The 20,112-nt window shown below is 45.9% G+C and overlaps 1 protein-coding gene across 1 annotated transcript in view; it reads right to left on the reverse strand.

Moving 5' to 3' along the window:
• FREM1 (FRAS1 related extracellular matrix 1) overlaps positions 1–20,112 on the reverse strand; it is a 154,649-nt gene that overhangs the window by 61,303 nt on the left and 73,234 nt on the right. The window contains exons 19-23 of the mRNA XM_004706538.2: positions 17,021–17,240; positions 14,210–14,354; positions 12,170–12,311; positions 6,827–7,022; positions 1,723–1,987 (exon numbers count right to left, since the gene is read on the reverse strand). Coding sequence (XP_004706595.1) covers positions 1,723–1,987; positions 6,827–7,022; positions 12,170–12,311; positions 14,210–14,354; positions 17,021–17,240 — 968 coding nt within the window. The remainder of the gene's footprint in view (positions 1–1,722; positions 1,988–6,826; positions 7,023–12,169; positions 12,312–14,209; positions 14,355–17,020; positions 17,241–20,112) is intronic.

The raw sequence follows: 20,112 nt of genomic DNA on the forward strand, positions 1-20,112 counted from the left end.
TTAAATTATCTTTCATAAATCATGCCGAATGCTAACAAGGAAAGCCACATCATGTTTAGTCACATTTACACAGTGGTTATGGTAGGCATGTTGAATTCAGAGAGGAACCAGGTATACGTGGCAGAGGGTGAGATTTGAATATGGGTGTTAACTGTACTTTATGCTTTGTGGGGCCTGCTTGACAAACACAGGCATAGAGACTCCATGGGTGTTATTTCACAGCAGCCTTTTGAGGGGGGCATCGAGACATGGTGAAAACCATAGTGGGGAGCCCTGACCTAGGCAGAAACTCTCATCAAAAGCAAAAGAACTAATGCTCCTGGGGCTCCCCCAAACATTAATCTGAGTCCATGGTCTCCTTCCCAGATGTGGGGATCTGTATTTCTGTCAAGGGCCTTGGGGTCAACCAGCATTGAGAACTGTAATCTGACTGATTCAAGTTCCTCCCACTTCGCGTTACTTAAAACTGGTGGGAAGATTTCAAGTGAATGCAGACGTTCATCAATGTAGTATCTCTGCCTTTCCACCAGGTTGATATTCATGCCACTGATTTATTTGATAAGGAATCCTTGAGCAGGTGCACAACCCCCAATTATACCATTGTTTCTATGGGGAAATAAGGTCCACTGTATGACAACGTGATTTATGATACAGTTACCAGAACGCATTGTGTCAAAAGGCAATGGCAGGGTCTACCAAATGCTCCTCCTCGATGCCTTTCCATCTGCTGGAAAAACTTACTGAGACAAAGAGTGGAAAACCATGGCTTTTACATGTCTCTCCTTAGCTGGGCATCTCGGCTCTTCTTCCTTCCTTCTTCAAATTAGCCGACCGTGTTCAAAATGATGTGCTTATGCCTTCCTGGTGGCTGTCATGCTTGGTAAAGTTGAGGGGCAGGGACACAGAGGGTGGCTCTCAGCAAGTCGGGTTGACCAGTGGCTGCAACAATGGGCTGAATCGTCCGCACCCTTGTGAGGATGCTGCAGGACCAGGCAACATTCTGTTCTGTTGCACATAGCGCCACGGCGAGTCAGACTGGATTCAATGGCACCTAACAAGAACAATGGCTTCATTCTTTAGAAACAGGGCCAGGTGTTTTGCCTTACTATTAGGCGTCTATTGTTGTGAGGTGCCATCCAGTAGGGTCCAAGTGATAGTGACCCCATGCACAACAGAACGAAATATTGCCCGATACTGCACAATCCTCACAATTATTCCTTTGCCTGAGCCCATTGTTGCAGCCACTGTGTCAACCCATCTCCTGGAGGACTTTTCTCCATTTTATTGCCCCTCTACTTTACCAAGCATGACAGCCTTTTCCCGGGACTGGCTTCCCCTGACTACATGTCCAAAGTCTGTAAGAAGAAGTCTTGCCATCCTTGCCTCTAAAGAGCACTCTGGCCATACTTCTTCCAAGACAGATCTGTTTGTCCTCCAAGCAGTCCATGGTACTTTAACTATTCTTCCCCAGCACCACAATTCAAATGCTTCGATTCGTCTTCCGTCTTCTCTCTTCAACGTCCGACTTTCCACACGCACAGGAGGCAATGGAACATAGCATGGCTTGGGCCAGGGACACCTTAGTTCTCAAAATAACAACCTCCGTGCTTTGAGGCGGTAGAACATAGTTCATATCACACCCCCACCCAACTCCCACCTGCCCGTTCTGTCTGTCTATGTATTTATCAAGACAAGGAAGCTGAAAATGTCCATGGCACTCACCTGAACATGTCGCTAGAGGTGGCCACTTTGCTCTGATGTACGTAACAGACCGTCTGCCCTGCTATGTCCATTTGGCTGAAGCTTGTAATGGGAACTCCAGGATAGTGGACGTATTCAACCTGGCCATACTGCGGGGGCGACGTGATGACATACAGCAGTTCCTCGGGCTTGTTTGTGCCGTCCACGGCCAGGAGAGTGCTGGTCGTCAAGAGACCCCTGTCACCTTCGGACACCACAAGGGGCTTTGCAAAGATGACAATATCACCTGCACGGTCACGAGCCATGTGAAAGAATACAAAGCCAAAGGGAGAGGTGAGAATAAAGGTCAGACTGAGCGAAAAGCAAAGGCAACAGGTCATATGGAGCTGGGTATCTCTGCCATTAAGGACAGAATCCTGGGCAAAAGACTTAAACCATTTCACTGAAGAGGGAACACCTATGGCCAAGTCCCACAAAACTAAAAACAAAGTAAAGAACGCATCAGCGCAAGATTCAGGGTTGTACTTCTCTCTAGAGATGGGCAGAGCACACAGGCAGGTGTCTGTTGCCTTTAATACCCGACTCCTTGAATTGTGCGATGTGGCTGAAAGTGTCATATATATATATATCTATATTTAATATATATCTATCAAAGGAACAGATGGAGTGAAATAGAAGTGGGCGGTGCATAAGCCAAGGATGCAATACTTCACAGACCAAGGATCGTAATCTATCTTTGGCCCCCAAGGTTCATTCACAGACACCTCAGAGGCACAGAGATTAAAGCACTTGAGTGCTAACCAAAAGGTTGGTGGTTCAAACCTGCCATGAGGCAAAAAGTTCTGGCAGTCCACTTCTGTAAGATTTACCCCCTTGGAAACTCTCTGGGGACCATTTTACTCCATCGTAGAAGGTCGCTATGAGTCCGAAGCAGTTTGACAGCAGGGGGCTTGGTTTTCTGTTTCATTTCTTTTTGTCTTAGGGTTCCTTTAAAACAGGGGTGGGGAATGTCCGGCCTGCAGGCTGTATAAGGCCCCTGAAATAATCAGTATCAGCTAATATCACATACTTCACCAATTAGAAGCAGTTGTAACCATCACATTAAGGGTGAGCTAATTAAATGCTGGCCAGTATGGCTGTGAATGATATTATAACTATCCAAGAGGCCCTTGACAGAAAAAAGGTCCCGCATCCCAGATTTTGATCATTTTAATGATCAAAATCTAAAGAGTCTACTCTATGTCAGGCACAGGATTAAGAGCTCTTCGGCTTCACACCAATCTTATAAGAGGAGGTGCTATCACATGACCCAGGAGATGAAATACTAACTTGCTAATGATTGCACAGAGAATAAAAGGAAAAGCTAGAATTTTCACTCAAGCCACTGAACACAAGCACACGGCTCATATACAGTATCTCATTTTTCTCTTCTTCTCTGTAACAAAGAGGCAATTCATAGAAGTCTTTATACAAGAGTAATATCTCCTGTAGCATGTATCTCCGAAGAGGCCCCGGGTCTGGTTTTTCTCTTTAGAGGAAGTCCTGGTGATGGTACATTTCAGGGCTAGACTGCTAACTGCATCCAGCAGTCGGAACCCACCCCGAGCTCAATGGGAGAAAGGCCTAGGGACCAGCTTCCGTGAAGATGACAGCCGAGAAAATCCTCGGAGGCAACTCGCCTCCGCCTCACGCAGTCGCTACCTACGAGTTGACATCCACTCGATGTCGCCTAACAACTAGAAAAACGTACACATCAGTGCTGAGGGAGCAAATACCCCAAAAGGCAAATGCATGATGTAGATGCCACTTCTAAATCTAAAACTGCAAAGAGTCCATACGATTTTGAAAAGCTATTCAGTCTCATGTGGAAACAAAATTTGCAAATAACATGTCAAGAAGGGACTCCTGCAAGCAGTGGTTCTCCCCTGGTGGGGATGCTGCTCCCCCACCTCCACACCAGTGGACATTTGGCAATGTCTGGAGACACGTTTGGGTGAGACAGCTGGGGGTTGCTACTGGCTCTTGGTGAATCACAGCCAGAGATACTACTAAACACCCTACAAGGCCCGAGAAAGCCCCTCAATAAAGGCTCGATGGGGGCCACAGCAAGAAACCGCAGTGCAGATGATTCCATTAGTATTTTTGGTACCACATACTTCCATCTCAAAACATTATGAAAATCCACAACCCTCCTAATGTTAAGATCATCGCTGAGCCCCAGGTGCTACCGAGGGAAGTAATAAGAATGCATCGAGGAAGTAAGAATAGGCAAGGCTAGGGAAATGGGCAAACCAAACCCCAAGCTCACTGCAATCGAGTGGCCTCTGACGCACAGTGACCCTAAGGGACACGGCGGAACTGCCCAGTGAGTTTCCGAGACGAACGCTTTCCATCATTAGAAAGCCTCGTCGTTGGCCTGCAGAGCAAGGGTGGTTTCTAACGGCTAGCCTCAGGGTGAGCAGCCCAAAGCGCTGAACACACTTCCCCATCGGGGCTCCTTGGGGAAACAAGAGAGGGTTCCCCACGCACGGAAGATGAGCACGAGGCGAAGAGAGGCAGCTGCCTCTGCCTTCCTGCAACTTGTGTGTGTGTGGAGGGTGGAGATAGATGACGGTCAACTATAGACGACGTGCTTCTACGCTTCTCTCCAAGGCTCCAGGTTGTCTTGGCCGCTGTGCAAACCAGAAGAGACAGCAAAAATGGAAGGCCTGGGGTTATTTAAAAAACCCGCTGCTGTAGATCGGATGCTGACTCACAGCCACCCCGCAGGACAGCCGAACTGCCCAGGGTGTTTCCATGGCTGTAAATCTCTATGGGAGCAGACCACACCTCATTGTTCTGGGGAGCAATGCATGGGTGAGCAGCCCAATGCTGGGCCCGCTGGGCCCACTGGGCCACCATTGCTCCTTCCATCATCCATTGAGCCCCTAAATAGAAAGAACCCTGATGCTCAATCTTAGGCTAATGATTCAGTTTCACGATTCCGTGGAGTTTTGTGTAGAGAAACACTCAGGGTTAAGGAGTAGGACAACCTGAGAACACTCGTGGTACATGTAAAAATAGATCTGTGTCTACAACGAGGCCCCCAACACTGAGATAAAGTTCAGCTATGCACACACAGAAAGAGAAGTGATCTTGAATGTCTACACGCTAATCAGTCAATGTGCTGAATTAGGGTAGATTTCCACAGATCCCTTCAGCAAAGAATCACTTATCAGCTGTGGCTAGACTGGGGGAGCTCAACAACTTCCTGTGGTTTGCTTGCGGGGTGCATGGCTAGAGGGTACACTGCCCACTTCCCCTAACGTGACCACCTTTGGCAATGGGATGTGGAGAAGAGAAGGGAGGGTACTTACTGCCTCTCCTCTTCCTCCACACCTTACCTCCTGAGAGACCCCAAGACCTCCAGAGAAGGAACCCCTACATAGAAGGCATCTGGGTCATCAGACGACTGCGGGCACACTTTATTTTATTGCACTTTCCTTTACTGTACTTTGCTGATACAGCGATTTTCTATAAATGAGTAGTTTTGAAGCAATCTGTATGGGGCAAGTCTATGGGTGCCACTTTTCATTCCAAGTCTCTCTGTCACACTCTACTCATTGACATCAAGTCGATGGCAACTCACAGCGACCTTATCGGACCGGGTAGAACTGCCCCCGTGAGTTTCCAAGACTGTAACTGTTTACGGGAGTAAAAGCCCTGTCTTTCTCTAGGGGGCTTCAACAAGTTCATGGGAAAATGGAACTAAGAGGCCATGGAATTTTTCCATCAACTTTTCTTCTTTTAAAGATCATTTTATTGGGGGCTCTTACAACTCTTGTTATATCCCATCAACTTTTTGAAGTCCCCTCGGTTTTGGTCCTTCTCACAATGCATCAAGTGTCTCTGTAGTGCTATTGCATGCCGAAAGGACTAAGCGCACTGCCTTTCGGTTGACTGTGACTCACAGCAACTCTATAAGGCAGGGTAGAACTGCCTCTGTGGCTTTCCAACATTCTTACTCTTTATGGGAGTAGAAAGTCTCATCTTTCTCCTGTAGAGCGACTGGGGGGTTTGAACTGCTGAACTTGTGATTAGTAGACCGGGGCATAACAACTGCACCACCAGCACCACCATGGCTCCTTAACAGACTATAGTATAGTGCCAACATAACTTTTACGTGCTCTGGGAAACCAAAACATTCTTGCAATTTGCTTTGTTGCAAAATTCACATTATCGCAGTGGTTTGGAACTAGCCCCGCAGTATTTCTGGGGTCTGCCTAGAGGTGAAGCAGTGCCTCTCCCAGCCCAGGAAACGGCACTGCGCCACCCATCCAGACGACGGTCTACCCTGCTCCCGTAGTTAGGGTATATTGTGCTTGTTGAACTTGGGCTGATGATGAGCACAATTGTACTCCTGCACAGTAAAAATATGTGTGAAGTCAGACCTAACTTCTCTTACGGCTGAAAGAGTTCTGGTGGCCGAGTGCATGCCGGGCTGGGCTGAAAACAGCCAGGGTGGGGGTTGAGCCCATCCACCCCTCTGTGGAAGGAAGATGAGGCTGAACATGGTGCGCCCACAGATTTACAGTCTCAGAAACCCTGGGAACCGTTCTCCTCCGTCCTTTGGTGTCGTGAAATGTCAGAATTGATTCATAGCAGTGAGTTTTTGCTTTGTTTTCTCTTAAGGTCAGCCCCAGGGAACACACTTTACAGCCAGAAAATAAGCAAATAAAATAGACTATTATTGAGCCAGAAAGAAATGTTGCAATATTAAACAATTTGGTGGGGGGTTTTGTTTGTTTGTTTGTTTGTTTGTTTGTTTGTTTTTAAGGACCAGTGTAATTCTACCGTGCACACAAAACAGGACTTTTATTGCATTTCAACCACTGATGCAGCTCTGAGCTCTGTGGAATACCAAAAATAACCAGTGGATTGCCATTCTATTCCTGTGAACTTCACAGCACTCAGGCCCAAGGGGCCCAAGTGGAGGGGAGGACGCACTGATGAGACTGTGATGGACAGGGCTTCAAGAGAGAAGCCAGGAAAAGACGTTTCTTGCGTGTTATACCAGCGCCCTCCCAGGTATGTTAGGTGGTACCTGGGTAGAGCGTACGTCCACCTGAGTAGAATATATAGTTACCTTTCCCCATGTCCTTGATGGCGATGTGACAGTCAAATGCTGGTGACCGGTTGTTACCATCCCACAGGTAGAAGGTGAAGCTGTCTTGGTTCTGGGAATCTACTAGCCCGGTGTGTGTGTACCTCAGCAGGTTCAGATCCACGTCCTCCTGCGTGCACTTCATGCCAGGGGAGAGTGGGACCCAGTCCCTCCCTATCTGAAAGGTGCCAGAATTAGTCAGTTGCCCAAGAGTGTTTTAGCAGACATTTTTTCATATTCCCCCACCCAAACCCTCTATATAAATAATATTTTAGAGAAACTCCAGAGTGTGGGTTTTGTCATTTAATCTTATTTTTTTCCTCAAAGAAATATATTAAAGCAATTTAAGACCTTAGGGGAAAACTGGCTTCAACCAGAAAGATTTTTTGATTGAGTCATGTGGCAATTCAATGGTCTTGCTACTTCCAAGGTATTTATCATATGCACTCATGGCTGATTAAATATTCCAATTAATGAGAACAGCTGGGTCATCGAGCTGCTGGAATAGGTTCTTAAAAAATTAAACATGTGTCTTTGGGAGGTTCTTTTTTTTCTGGTTGATGTCATTATACAACCAAGCCATTTCCCCCCGAAAACTGGGTTATCACTTGGCTTACCTAAAGGGTCTAAAACAAAATATAATGGCTGCATCTACTTCTAGCCTTACCCATATTCAAAATCCCTCTCACTACCTTACATTAATATACACCGTCAGATAGAAACATAAGGCACAAAACATCACATTTTAGTTTTTAACAGACTCTTCTAGAAACAAGTTACCATATGCTGGTCATCAACCCCGGGCAAGACCTGGCGTAGAAAGTACACGAGCTTCTTATGCTGGATATGGGTGCACTGTAAACGATTAGCAAAATGTACTGTGGGGTAGTCTCCTGCTTACCCGGTCGGGTTTAAGAAACCAGCACAGAATACACCATTGAGACAAGGCTACGATGAAAAGCCCTCAGGCCCTCCACGGGATGTGGGAACCTTGCTGGAGAATCAGTGAAGAGTCTCTGATAGGCACTGCGATTTCTGTTGGTGGGTCTGGTGGGTAAGTGGGGCGGAGCAACCTCCCATCAGGAAGGCATGCTAAACTATCATTGTAGCGAACCTAAGGGGAGAATAAACCCAGGTCTTTGTTCCTAGGTAGACACTGAAAACGTTTCTACCACATCTTACGTGAAGCACTCCGTGGATGAAGCACAATGACGACCTTTGACAGTGACCTTACGGCATCCTCCAATTCCCACACCAGAAGGACACCACATGGAAGCCCAACTGAATGAACTGGGCTGTACCTTAAAACTACCTGTACCCTTGGATGTTGGATTGAAATTCCCCGGTGGGAGAGAAAGCAAAAGATAGCCACCCCGAGACTGGAAATGGTGGGCACTGGACCTTGAATGGGACCCATGATTGGCTTAGTGGGTGTCTAGTGAAAGGGGACACAGACCATGATATATTTAGTATCTTAATGCTCCTCTTGCAATAATATGACTGGCTTCAATCTGATAGTCCAAAGATTTGCCCTTGGAAGAAATGTTACAATAAATTTTTCCCTAGCACCAACCCCCATGCTCAATACAAACAGAGATCAATAAATTAAGAAAGCAACAGGTACAAAGCAACAACTCGTGGTTCGCAGCTCACAGTTGGACTATAGTTACATGAACTCCTCACATCAACAGTGCCTTAAATTCTATGCCACTGGATAAATGATTAATGTTACCAATGCGATCGCCTTATACTCCAGGGAGATGACAGACAAACGCTTTTCCTTTTTGGTTTGGTTTGTTTGGGGGGAGAGTATTATCTTTTCATTTCTGTTTGCTTGTTTTGGTTTTCTCTAATTATTGTTCTTGTTGATTTTTTTGTCATAATATGACCACCAATTGTTCATAACCCATGGACAAGCAGATGGATTCTGGGTCCCCCCTTAATTCTAGCCCCAATTCAAGAGCAATTAGTTCTTATAACCTGCCCCTGCTCCATACTCACCTTCATGAAGAGATCACCAATGAGACGGGCGCTACAGCAAAGTGTGGTGGAGAAAGCAGATGGTGCCCAGCTATCAATTGGAATAGGGTCTGGGGTCTTAAAGGCTTGTATTCAAACAAGCATCCATCTAAGTGAGGCATCAGCTAACTCCACACAGAAGCAGCACACCAGCCTGTGTGATTCAAAGATGATGCTAACAAAGTCCAAATATGATGAAGGAAAGGGTATCAGGACTTCAATTGTAAGCACCCATTTTGTAGAAGGCTGTGGAGGACAGTGGGAGCCCAAAATCCATGTGCAGAGCACCTAGTCAGATTAAGCCTCTGGCAGATCCCCTCTAGCCACAAGCAAGGAATTTGAACAGCTTTACTACCAGACAGAGATGACTGTCAACTTGATTCTGGTGGCGCGAACTATGGTGTAATATGATACCTGGTCAGTTGACCTCCCTTGTGACACAACCAGAATTTGCTTTGGGCTGAAATATTTCTCGCTTGTTCCATGACAGAAATTTCTTCTCTGGCTTTTAAAATATTGTTGGTGGTCTTTTCTTTCTTGCTCTTTATTTTTATCTTTATAGTATTATTATGTTTTCTTCTTTTTGTTTCTTATTGTTTGTTAGGTTTCCCAGTTTATGAAGCACAGCAGGAGTAGGTGTGTAGAGACAATAACTGCTGCAATGGTTTAGCGAGGATGGGGTTGGGGAGGGTGAAGGGAACTGGGAGCAATGATTGTGGGTGGGGGTAGGGAGCACTAAAACTGATTGTAATGACATATAGACGACTCTTTTAAAGACTAGCTTAACTATGACAGAAAAAAGAAAATGTTCTAATACTGATTGTGGTGATGATTGTACAACTCTTCTTAGTGTGACTAAGCAATTGAATTGTATGGTATGTGAATTATATGCCAATAAAGATTTACAGAAGAAAGGGGGGGAAAGGTTTACAATCTCAGAAAAGAATAATAATGAGTACAAAGTGAATGAAGGAAATGTTCTAAAATTGTGGTGGTGATTACGTAACTTTAAAAAATGCTCAAACCATTTAATTGTATGGTATGTGAATTATGTGTCAATAACTTTAAAAAAAAGAATATAGAAACGAGCAGAGAAATGTACAGCATTTGTGTTCTATTTTTCTGGATGCATTATTCCACAGACTCACATTTCCTGTGAAGGAGCTTTTCCATGCTCCCATATTACCGTTAGTCCATGTCTGTCCAGGGTGATGCAAACTATTAACGACCAATAACGAAACTGAAAGACTGGTTTTCAGATCCACCCAAAGTCACTTGAAATAACGGCCTGACAAGTTGCTTCTGAAAGCTAGCAGTCTTGAACACCTGAAGGAAGAGTTCTGCTCTGCACCACACGGGGCCCGGTGAGTGGCGCGTCAGAATCAACTCACCGGCAGCTCATTTGGTTTGTGTGGGTTTTTCATGTAACCTATGGGATCAACTTCCCTCGCTAAAGTATTTTTGACTCTAATATCTGTAGACAAAGGGAACCATAATGTTCCAGCTCATTGCTTGTTCCCTTCCTAAGATATGTTTGCAAATATAATGTTAAAATCGGGCTCCTTTTCAGGTTTTGACTTGGACAGCGTGCAATTTTATTCAATGTGCACCTTCAGGTACAAACTTGGACTTGATAGAATCCGGTGAAGGCCCCAAAGAAGGCAGAACACCGGACTCCGAGTGCGGAAAACCAAGTCAGCAAGAAAACAGGGGGTCTGGGGGGATGGAAAGGATTGAGGGTGGGCCCTCCTTGGTCTGGGAGAGAGTTGGGGAACCCCTAGAGAGCTGGGAGAGAGCTGCATGGGTCTATTCTGGGAACCTGGGCCCATCTGGGTTCCCCATACCCAAAACACTTGAGTTCCCAAGTCCTTCAAGTGTGTGAGCACTCACTGCGCTTCTTCTTCTTCATCCCTCTTTGACATGAAATGACACAGCTCTACCTCAATGCCAGTGAGTGGTTGCTCTTTGCTTAGATTCTCCATGGTGCCTACTGTCATCTGTGACTCTCAATTGGTTTCGGACAGAACGAGTCCTTGCCACGTTTCTAGGACTGTGTCTACATTAGTCAAGTGTTCAATGTATTGGGATGATTGGTGGGGGTTGTTGCTGGTCTCCAGCTATCACGCAAACAAATATTTTGACTGACGGCTCAAGTGACCTTCCCAAGTGACTGAGCACTACTTTGGGCTCATCTAATCCCGGGGCACCAAGCACACAGTCTGAATCAGACCACAGCGTCGCTGTTCCAGGCGGAAGTGGAGTGACACGGTGCCATCAGAACACAGAGCACACGGTCAGACGTGTGAGCAACAGAATGCAGGGGTCTCCACCTTCACTCCTGGGTAAAGCTTCCAAGATCATTTGCTTTCTACTACACTAAATAATTTCCAACACACACAGGAATGTTAATTTTTTTAGATCAAGCAGTTCACTGGATCCAAATAAGGCAGTTGTGAAAATCTGACAATGGGTCAGAAGGGCCTCATGGATTTTTGACCCAGGACTTGGCCCATTCACACTGTAACAGGAGGTCACTGCTGCCCCCGAGGGGGAGGGAGACTCGAAAATAGAGGCAGCACCCTTTTAACTTTTAGGCTCATCTCAGGTCAAGTACAGAACGCAGGGCTGTCTCGCTGGAAAGGAACTAAGGATTCTTCCCACTCTGGGTGGAAGACAAGAACTGGATGGGGGAAAGAAAGCTGCTCACTGCTAAGGCTTTAAGAAGGCAGAGGTGACAATACTCAGATGATTTCTGGATTCTAAAGGAAAGGATAGGGGGGGCGGGGAGGCATGCCAATGCACTGATGCTTCTGCCCACCATGCTAAAGGAACACCGGGGTCAGAGAGGGCCATCTCCGGCATGAAAAGCATGCAAAAAAATAACAATAAAGTCAACATGTTCATGCTTCAATGAGTGGTTTGGACATGAGCTGAGAGAGAGAACTGGTAGACCAGGAAAAGTTTAATAACTGAGAGGCTCTCAAAGGATGCTGGATGCTCACCCCAAACCAGACAATGTGCTTTCTTCTCTAAACTTTCCACCCCTCTGAACTGTGGTGTAACCCTCCGGATGAGAGTTAGGAAGCAATAAAGAACCTTGCTAGTGGTTGGGTTTACCTTGAGTTGATGAAGAAAACTTACAAGGATGTTATTTCACCCTGGATCAGGACAACTAAATTTTCTACTTCTAGGCAGAAACTAAATTCAGTTATAGACGTTTGTGTATTGAGAAAATACATGCCTCTGATATTTGTTTAAAAAAACAACAACAAATAAAAGTTAAAAAAAAAAAAAAAGGCCACTCACCTTAAGCTGGAGTTGCCCGTTTTGGGGAAGTCTTTCAAATACATAGCAAATCTCCTCCCTAGGCGAGTCCTCATCTGTGGCTGAAAGAACCACGCTAGAAAGAACACGCGTTTCTCCCGCAGCCATCGTGATTTCTGCCTGCCTGGAGAAAGGAGTACGCCCGCGTGGGTGTGACGATGTCAGTTTTGTTATTACAGGAGACACTCGAGTGCCCTAAGCACAAATAACTAAGCGATGATGGTCAAAACCCCAGCATCTGGAAACAATGTGAAATACGCCCTCCTGGCCCTTGCACACCCAGTCTCCACTGAGGCCCAGAGACGAGGCGCTGCGAACGGCCTCAGGGGGTGGAATCTGCTCGTCTCACTGAATGGCACAGTGCCTAAGTGCCCAGCAGCCGGTCAACAGGTTGCCTGTTGGAATTCCCGATGCAGTTGGGTGAGAGAAAGATCTAGCAAGCTGCTTCTGCAGAAATGACAGCCTGGAAATCCCTACAGGGGACTCTACTCTGCCCCACAGGGTCTCTCTGAGTCAGCAGGGGCCCCCCAGCCCACAACCACCACAGCGATTGCTGACATTAAACGTGCCCTGTTGGCCCAATGGGGCAGCACTCTGCTGCTGAGCAAAGACTTGGTGGTTGGAGCCCGGCCAGTCACTCGGTGGTAGGAAGATCACCTCTCAAAGGGTGACAGCCTGGGGACCCCTGGGGGGCAGTTCTACTCTGTCACGTGTGGTCAGTAGGAGCCAAACATTGACTCGATGACACCTGATAACAAGAAGTGCCTACGTTATAAGACTTTCAGCATTTTATCAGGGTTATAATTAATTCTACAGAGGCATTTTGTTTCTTATATTTTCTTTACCAACAGCTCTCTGAAGTGAGGAGATGGGTAGGGCTACTCAAATTTTACAGGGAGAAACTTAAAGAGATTGAATAGCCCATCCCCAGGGGTCCCAGTCCCCATGATGGGGCGCCACTCAGAGTCTGGCCACGTGGAAGGTTTTCTCTAGCCCTCTGAATGTGCCCTCTCCCTTGTCGTGTTCTGTGGAGCTTGTTCTTTCCCTCACAGCGATCCTGACTAAGTTTGTCAAAGGAGAACTTGGCATCTTGGAAAATGAACTGGGAGAGGAAGCAGCTGGGGCTGGGCAGGGTGCAAATGGCTAGCGAATTCAGCCGCCAACTGAACAGTCGGAGGTGTGAGACCATCCAGAGGCACCCCAGAAGAAAGGGAACGGGTTCTGCTTCCAAAAACCAACCACCGGAGTAAAATTCTACTCTGACACACCTGGGCTCTCCAGGAACCAGAGACGGCTCCAGGGCTACCACTCAGGACCGCAGCAGGTGGGGGCTGCTTCTACCACAGTCCCGGCTGCTGCCTGTGGGTTTTGTAGGGCCTCTACAGCCACTGCTGTTTGCAAGGCCCATATGGCGATTTCCCCCATCTGAAGCAAAGGGAGAAGGAGGCTCTGGCCACCAGGGTTTCCAGTTCAGAGTGTGGCCAGGGTCTAACACGTGGTGTACTATGCCCAATTCAACAGTTTGGGGTTTCCTTGGCTAAAGATCATCAGGGTGAGTGTAGTGATTCTGCACTAAGCAGTTTCTAAAAGACAATCAAATAATCACTGAGCTAGTTTGAGAATTGCTAAGAAAAGGTTTTGGACACGTTTCAGGAGAGACCAGTCCCTGGAGAAGGACACCCTGGTGGGTAAAGTAGAGGCGTCAGGAGAAAGAGGAAGACCCCCAACAAGAAGGACTGGAGCTGCAACCAGGGCTCCAACGCAGGGCGACTGCGAGGATGGTGCAGGACTGGTCACGATGAGTCGGAACTGGCTCGACAGCACCTCGCATCAAGGAGAGGCTACCCTCACTCATTTGCATGGAAGGTTCTAGATGTTCAAAGTGGGTGAAACAAGTTGGGGCAGATGGGAGCTGTGGAAGACCCACATCTCTCTGGGGACACAGGGCAATTGGATAGCCAACAGCCCAGACGTTTCAGAATTTCATAGGAAATCTGTCAAGGGGTTCTTCAGGTAGCTTACTTGCTCAGTGTTGGCTTCTGATCATTAACTGGGGTGACCGTCACTGTAATGGTTTTAAGAATTTTATGTTTCCCATCCGACAGCTGGACAGTGAAGTCATCAGCAAGGCTCTCGGAGTCATCGTGAGCATACAGCAGCCTCCTCCCTGGAAGAAGGAAAAGGAGGTAAAGAATAAGGAAGCCTGCTTTCCGGTGGAACCATCCCAATACGCAGCAGAGTGGGTGGAAATGTTTGCAAATTGTACGCCTGGTAAGGGTTTCATATCTAGAATATATACAGAGCGCTTACAGCCCAATAATGAAAAGGCAATTGGCCCCATTGAAAAATGGGTAGCTATTTGAATAGATAGTTCTCCAAAGAATATAGAAGAATAGATACACATGGCCAATAAACGCATGAAAAGATTCTCCTTAGTCATTAGGCTATACAGATCAAAACGACTGTAACACTTCTCGTTCCACAGGACAGCTATACTTTAAAAAGACAGAGAAGAACAAAGGCTGGTTGGAGGTGGGGAAACCCCATGAACAGCGGAAGGAAACACGGGGCAACGGCCTTGGACAACAGCGTGGCTGCTCCTCCAAATGCTCGGCGGAGAGATGCCAGGTGACCCAGCAAGTCTACTCCTGGGTATGTAGACAGCCAAGGTCCATTGACGACTTGTGCATGGATGCTCTCAGTATTCTTCATAAAAGTTAGAAAGTGGGGAAAGGGGGGAGAGTTAGAAAGTGGAAGCAGTCTAACTGCATAATAACCAATGGTGTGGACGACCCCTACAAGAGACTGTTATTCAGCTCGTACTGCATTATGCTACAACAGGGGTGGAACTTGAAACTATTTTGCTAAATGACACAAATCTGTCCCAAGAGACCACCTATTCCACTTGTGTGAATGCATTTATATGAACCTTCCAGAATAGGTAAATTTACAAAGACAAAAAGAAAATTAGTGATTGCCAAGCACTGGGTGGTGGGAGGGACAGTATGAAAGCTATGAGGAATGAGGTTGCTTTTTGGTTAATGAAAATGTCCTAAAATTAATTGTGGTTGTGGTTATACAATTGTGTGAATATGCTGAAAAACACCAATTTGTGTATGTTTAACAGGCGATTTTATGCCATGTCCAGTATATCTCAATAAAACTGTCTTAAAAACTTGGAAGAATCTACAAATAAATATATCTCTGAATATAGAAAGTTTTCTAAAATAAAACACAAAGGAAAAAGTGAAAGGGATATAAGAACAAAAGGTATTTAAACATGGGGTGGGGGATTAAAACTCATTGCCATTGAGTTCTGACTCATAGCGACCTGAGAGGGCAGGGTAGAATGGCCCCTTTGGATTTCTGAGACTGTAAATCCTCCTGGCAGCAGATCTTCTTTCTCCTGCAAATCTTTATGGGAGCAGAAAGCCTCATCTTTCTCTTACAGAGCCGCTGGTGGATTGGAACTGCTGACCTTGCAGTTAGCAGCCCAACACGTAACCCACTACACCACCAGAGCTCCTTAAAGAATTAAAAGGCAGTATGACAAATGTTGAACAAGTGTTAAAATGAGGCAAGCACAGGAGAAATGGCTTGGGAAATGTGGGTGGCTGCCAAAAGGAGGTCAACAAGCTGGGCTTTCAGGGGTAGCATTACCCCAGCCAGTGACCTTCTGGCTAAGGAGGAAGAGCACGTGAAGGCAGGGAGCAGAGACAGGGTGGGCAAGGATTCTAGAACTCCATAATTCTCTCTGAATTTTTTTTTGCATTATAAAAATCATTTTATTGGGGCTCTGACAGCTCTTATAACAATCCATACATCAATTGTATCAAGCACACTTATACATATGTTGCCATCATAATTTCAAAACCTTTTCTTTCTACTTGAGCCCTTGGTATCTCTTTTTTCCCTCCCTCCCATCCACATGAACCCTTGATAAATTACCGTATGTACTCCTGTATAAACCGAGTTTTCCGCACATTTTTAATGCAATTTTTGTGGTCAAATTAGGTGCCTCGGCTGATATTCGGGTCAGCTTATACTTGAGTACATATGGTATATATTATTGTTATTATTTTCATATCTTACACTGTCCACTGTCTCCCTTGACCTACATTTCTTTTGTTCTTACCCCTGAGTGGGGAGTTATATGTCTATCATTGAGATTGGGTCCCCCTTTCTCCCCCTTTTGCCCCCAGCTCCCTCTACCCTCACAGTATCGCTGCTCCCATTACTGGTCCTGAGGGGTTTATCTGTTCTGGATTCTGTGTGTCGAGCGCTCTTATCTGTACCAATGTACCCGCTCTGAATTTTTTAAGTATTTTTATCTAGAGAAAAATGGGATGAGAGCTGTTTAAAAAAAGAACAATTAAAAAATAATTCAGGCTGCTATCCCGATGTGCCGTTTCTCTAAAGAGCAAATTATTTCCTCTGAGAATAATGAGTGATTGTATGTGGTTCTATATTTGCTTCAGAAGTAGAAGTTTTGGCAGACAAACCTTTTAAGATTTGGTTCCATGATCACAATAGTTTAAAAAAGGATAAAAAGCTCATGCTAAACTATCAACCATCATAGATATCTTTCATGAAATTCGACAAGTGAAATGAAACATGCAATTTACTTTTCATTACCCACTCACTTCCTCTAGCTAGGACACGGTGCCCGATATTAACCCAGACACCAGTGGAAATCCTTAAGTGGCAAATGAATAAAGTATCTGCAAGCCCTTTCTTCATACGTGTATCCCTCTATTTCGACGACAGATCGTATTTTCTGGGTTAGACGGCTACATCTGCAAAGCAACAAAAAAAGGAAGTAGAACACCATACCGGTCTTGAGAAGCTCCAAGGAGAAGTTGTGAACCCGCTGATGATTCTGGTGAGGGCGCGCTGGCCGCTGCTGCGGGGCGATGGCCTCCCTGGGCACACTGAGGAGGAGGCCATGGCGAGGCTCCTGAGTGACGGTGAACAGCAAGGGCCCCTTGGGAACATCCCGATCCGCAGCACTGATGATGGAAGAATCCAGCTCTCTCATCTGGCCCTCATAGACCTATGAGAACAAGCCAGAAGTCAACTCTGCACCAGCAAAACGATCGGAAGAGATCCTATTTCCAAATCTCCCTGTGATGGGTTTGTAACCGGCCCTAGAAAAACATTGTTGGGTTAAGAGAAACATAAAAGAGAAGAAAAAACATTTAATTTCCCTATGTTTTCTCCTACAGATTTCAAAGCACCTTATTATCAGAAAGGGCACAAGACATATCATTTATATATTATATCTTTTAAGGATGGGGGGCAATCAATGTTTCCTTTCTGGAAATTACAGAGAAATTCAGTTGCAAAACTGCATTGATACCCTTTACATGGAGCTCCTAACCTATCGTTTACGCCGCCCCCTGGACCTCAGTGCTTTCATAATTCTTCTGTGTCTTAAAACACAAGTATATGCTACACAATCATGGGGTCCTTGTTTATGGCTATTTTTGTCCTCTCAGTCAATTCTTCTGTATTGAAACAGCAGTCCACACGAACTGAGGGGGATGTAAGTGGATGGATGCTGCGAGGTGCCCTGGAGTTGGGTGGATGGATGCTGCGAGGTGCCCTGGAGTTGGTCCTGACCCACAGCAGCCCTACTGTGTACAATAAAATCAAGCACTGCGCGGTGCTGTGCCACCCTCACAATCAGTGCTGTGCTGCAGCCACTGTGGCCACCCATCTTGTCAAGGGTCTTCCTTCTTTCTCACTGTACCTTTACCAGCCGGGCCCCTCACCTCTCCCCAGTCTTCATACCTTCAATTTGTTATACTATTCTCCCTAACCCCCACCCCCACCCCCCCACCCCCCCGAGTTAGTTTATTGTGACTACCTGGCCGATAAACACATGTGGGATTAATCGAAGGGCAGAGGGATAAATGGCTCGGTGAGCCTTGCCTTTCGAGTTCGCGGGTCTCTTGCTTTGTGGACCAGGGTGCAGCTGCCTTAGCAGTTCCCTGCTTCAGCTGGCAAGGCTCACTTCCTGAAAGACATCCCCAAGGAGAAGCCGCATGAACCTACCCTGATGCAGCCCTGGGTGCTGGAGCACCCATGTGGAGACCCCTGCCAGCGCTGAGATGCTTACACGTTCACTGACTCAGCTTTCTCCTGCAGTCGGCATCGTTGTGTCTGTTTTGTAAGATGGAGGAGGACTTTGTGGACTGGTGTTGGACAATATGGGTTAATGTTGGACTTGTGAGCTTGGGCAGCACTGGGTTGGGATATTTTCTTGATGCGCGCTTAACCTTTACATAAAACGCTCTCTTATACACAAGTTACTGTGGATTTGTTTCTCTGCAGTACCCAGACTAATCCACCCCCTCTCCGAATCCCGTTTCAGGTTTTCATGTCCGGTAAGACATAGTACTCTAGAATTTGAGGAACTAGTACTTCCCTATCTTGTTTTGTTTTTTTCTGTCTTACTACAACAAGAATAGCGAGAACAAAGGAACAATCCTGCTTCCTATTTTGTAATGGGAAAAAAATCTACACACACAAAATAAAAATCCAACCTATACTAGGAATTGCAATGTACATGTCACTAAGCTGTATATCATTGGGGGAGGGGGAGCTCATTGCTATCAAGTCAATTCCGACTCAGAGTGACCCAATAGGACAGAGTAGAATTGCCCCTGTGGGTTTCCAAGACTAACTCTTTCTGAGCGTGGAAAGCCTCACCTTTCTTTTTAGAAGCAGTTGGTGGTTTGGAAAGGAGTTGGGTTAGCAGCCCAACAACCCACAGACTACAGAGACATAAATATCCTCAAGAGTCGTGACGTCTAGCCACTGAGAACTAAAATGTAAGGAAGGCATTCTCTTGGGCGGTTAGATGAGGATAAACAGGAAGCACAAAAGTGTAAGAGATCCGAAATGTCTTCATGGCGGAGAGGCATTTAAGCCGTGAAGGGCTAGCACGGGTGAAGTAGTGAACTGCCAGTCCTTTGCAGCCTCTCCTGTGGGTTCTGAAGGGACCCCTCCTACACCCTCTTTTTACTGAACCTGCCTGCACCAAGAAGAATCTCTCACCAGATGTGCTCCGTGAGCCAAAACAATGGTTTTCTTTCATCAGGTCCAACATCGTAAAGATGGAGAGACATCATGGCTTAATCCACAACGATACACTTTTGAAATCGCCCAATGAAAACTCGCCTTTACCTCCAAGGACTTCAGAATGATGTTGCAATTGGCCTTCTGTCTGGAGCGTAGGACGCTCTGCCTCAAAGGACAGCAACTCCTCTCACTTGTAACACAGTGAGTGAACTCACAAGATTGCTGGGAAATTTTATTGAAAAAAAAAGTGGGCTTCCTTACGCAAGTTTAATTATCCATTGAGTATGATTCCCCTCCCTCCCAATAAAAAATTTCAGGCCAATACATACAAAATGCTTGAAGAGATAATAAGAGCTCAAACTGAAATTTCTCTCTTTTTTTAATAGCACAATTTGATGAAGCCCAATTATCTACGAAATAAATAAATTTTCTCACAAGAAGGCAAAATAAATATGGCAATTTAAGAAATCAACTGAAGCTTAAAATAAGCTCTGCCAAGAACACATGGGGCTGCATTTTTTCCCCTCGGTGGCTTCTTTAAGGAAGAAGGAAGGAACAAGGAGCAAGCATGATTGCTGAGATGTGGTAAATCAATATGGCCTGTCTAGTCATAATTCCTTATGTGATGGATTATAATTCTGGGCTCTATGGCTGTGGCTATAGTCCCATTTTGGAAGGTATACAGGACTAAGGGAGGATGTATCTTTAGACTCCACTAGAGGGTATGACTTTAGTCTCCTTGTGTTCCTTGGCGGTATGGTCTTCTGAAAGACAAAAACCGCACCTCCATCAACCGCACCCCCATCAACCTCACCCCCATCAACCGCACCCCCATCAAC

This window comes from Echinops telfairi, unplaced genomic scaffold (genome assembly GCF_000313985.2).
Source record: "Echinops telfairi isolate 266 unplaced genomic scaffold, ASM31398v2 ScPeMD7_25;HRSCAF=90, whole genome shotgun sequence".
NCBI classification, from domain to species: Eukaryota; Metazoa; Chordata; class Mammalia; order Afrosoricida; family Tenrecidae; genus Echinops; species Echinops telfairi.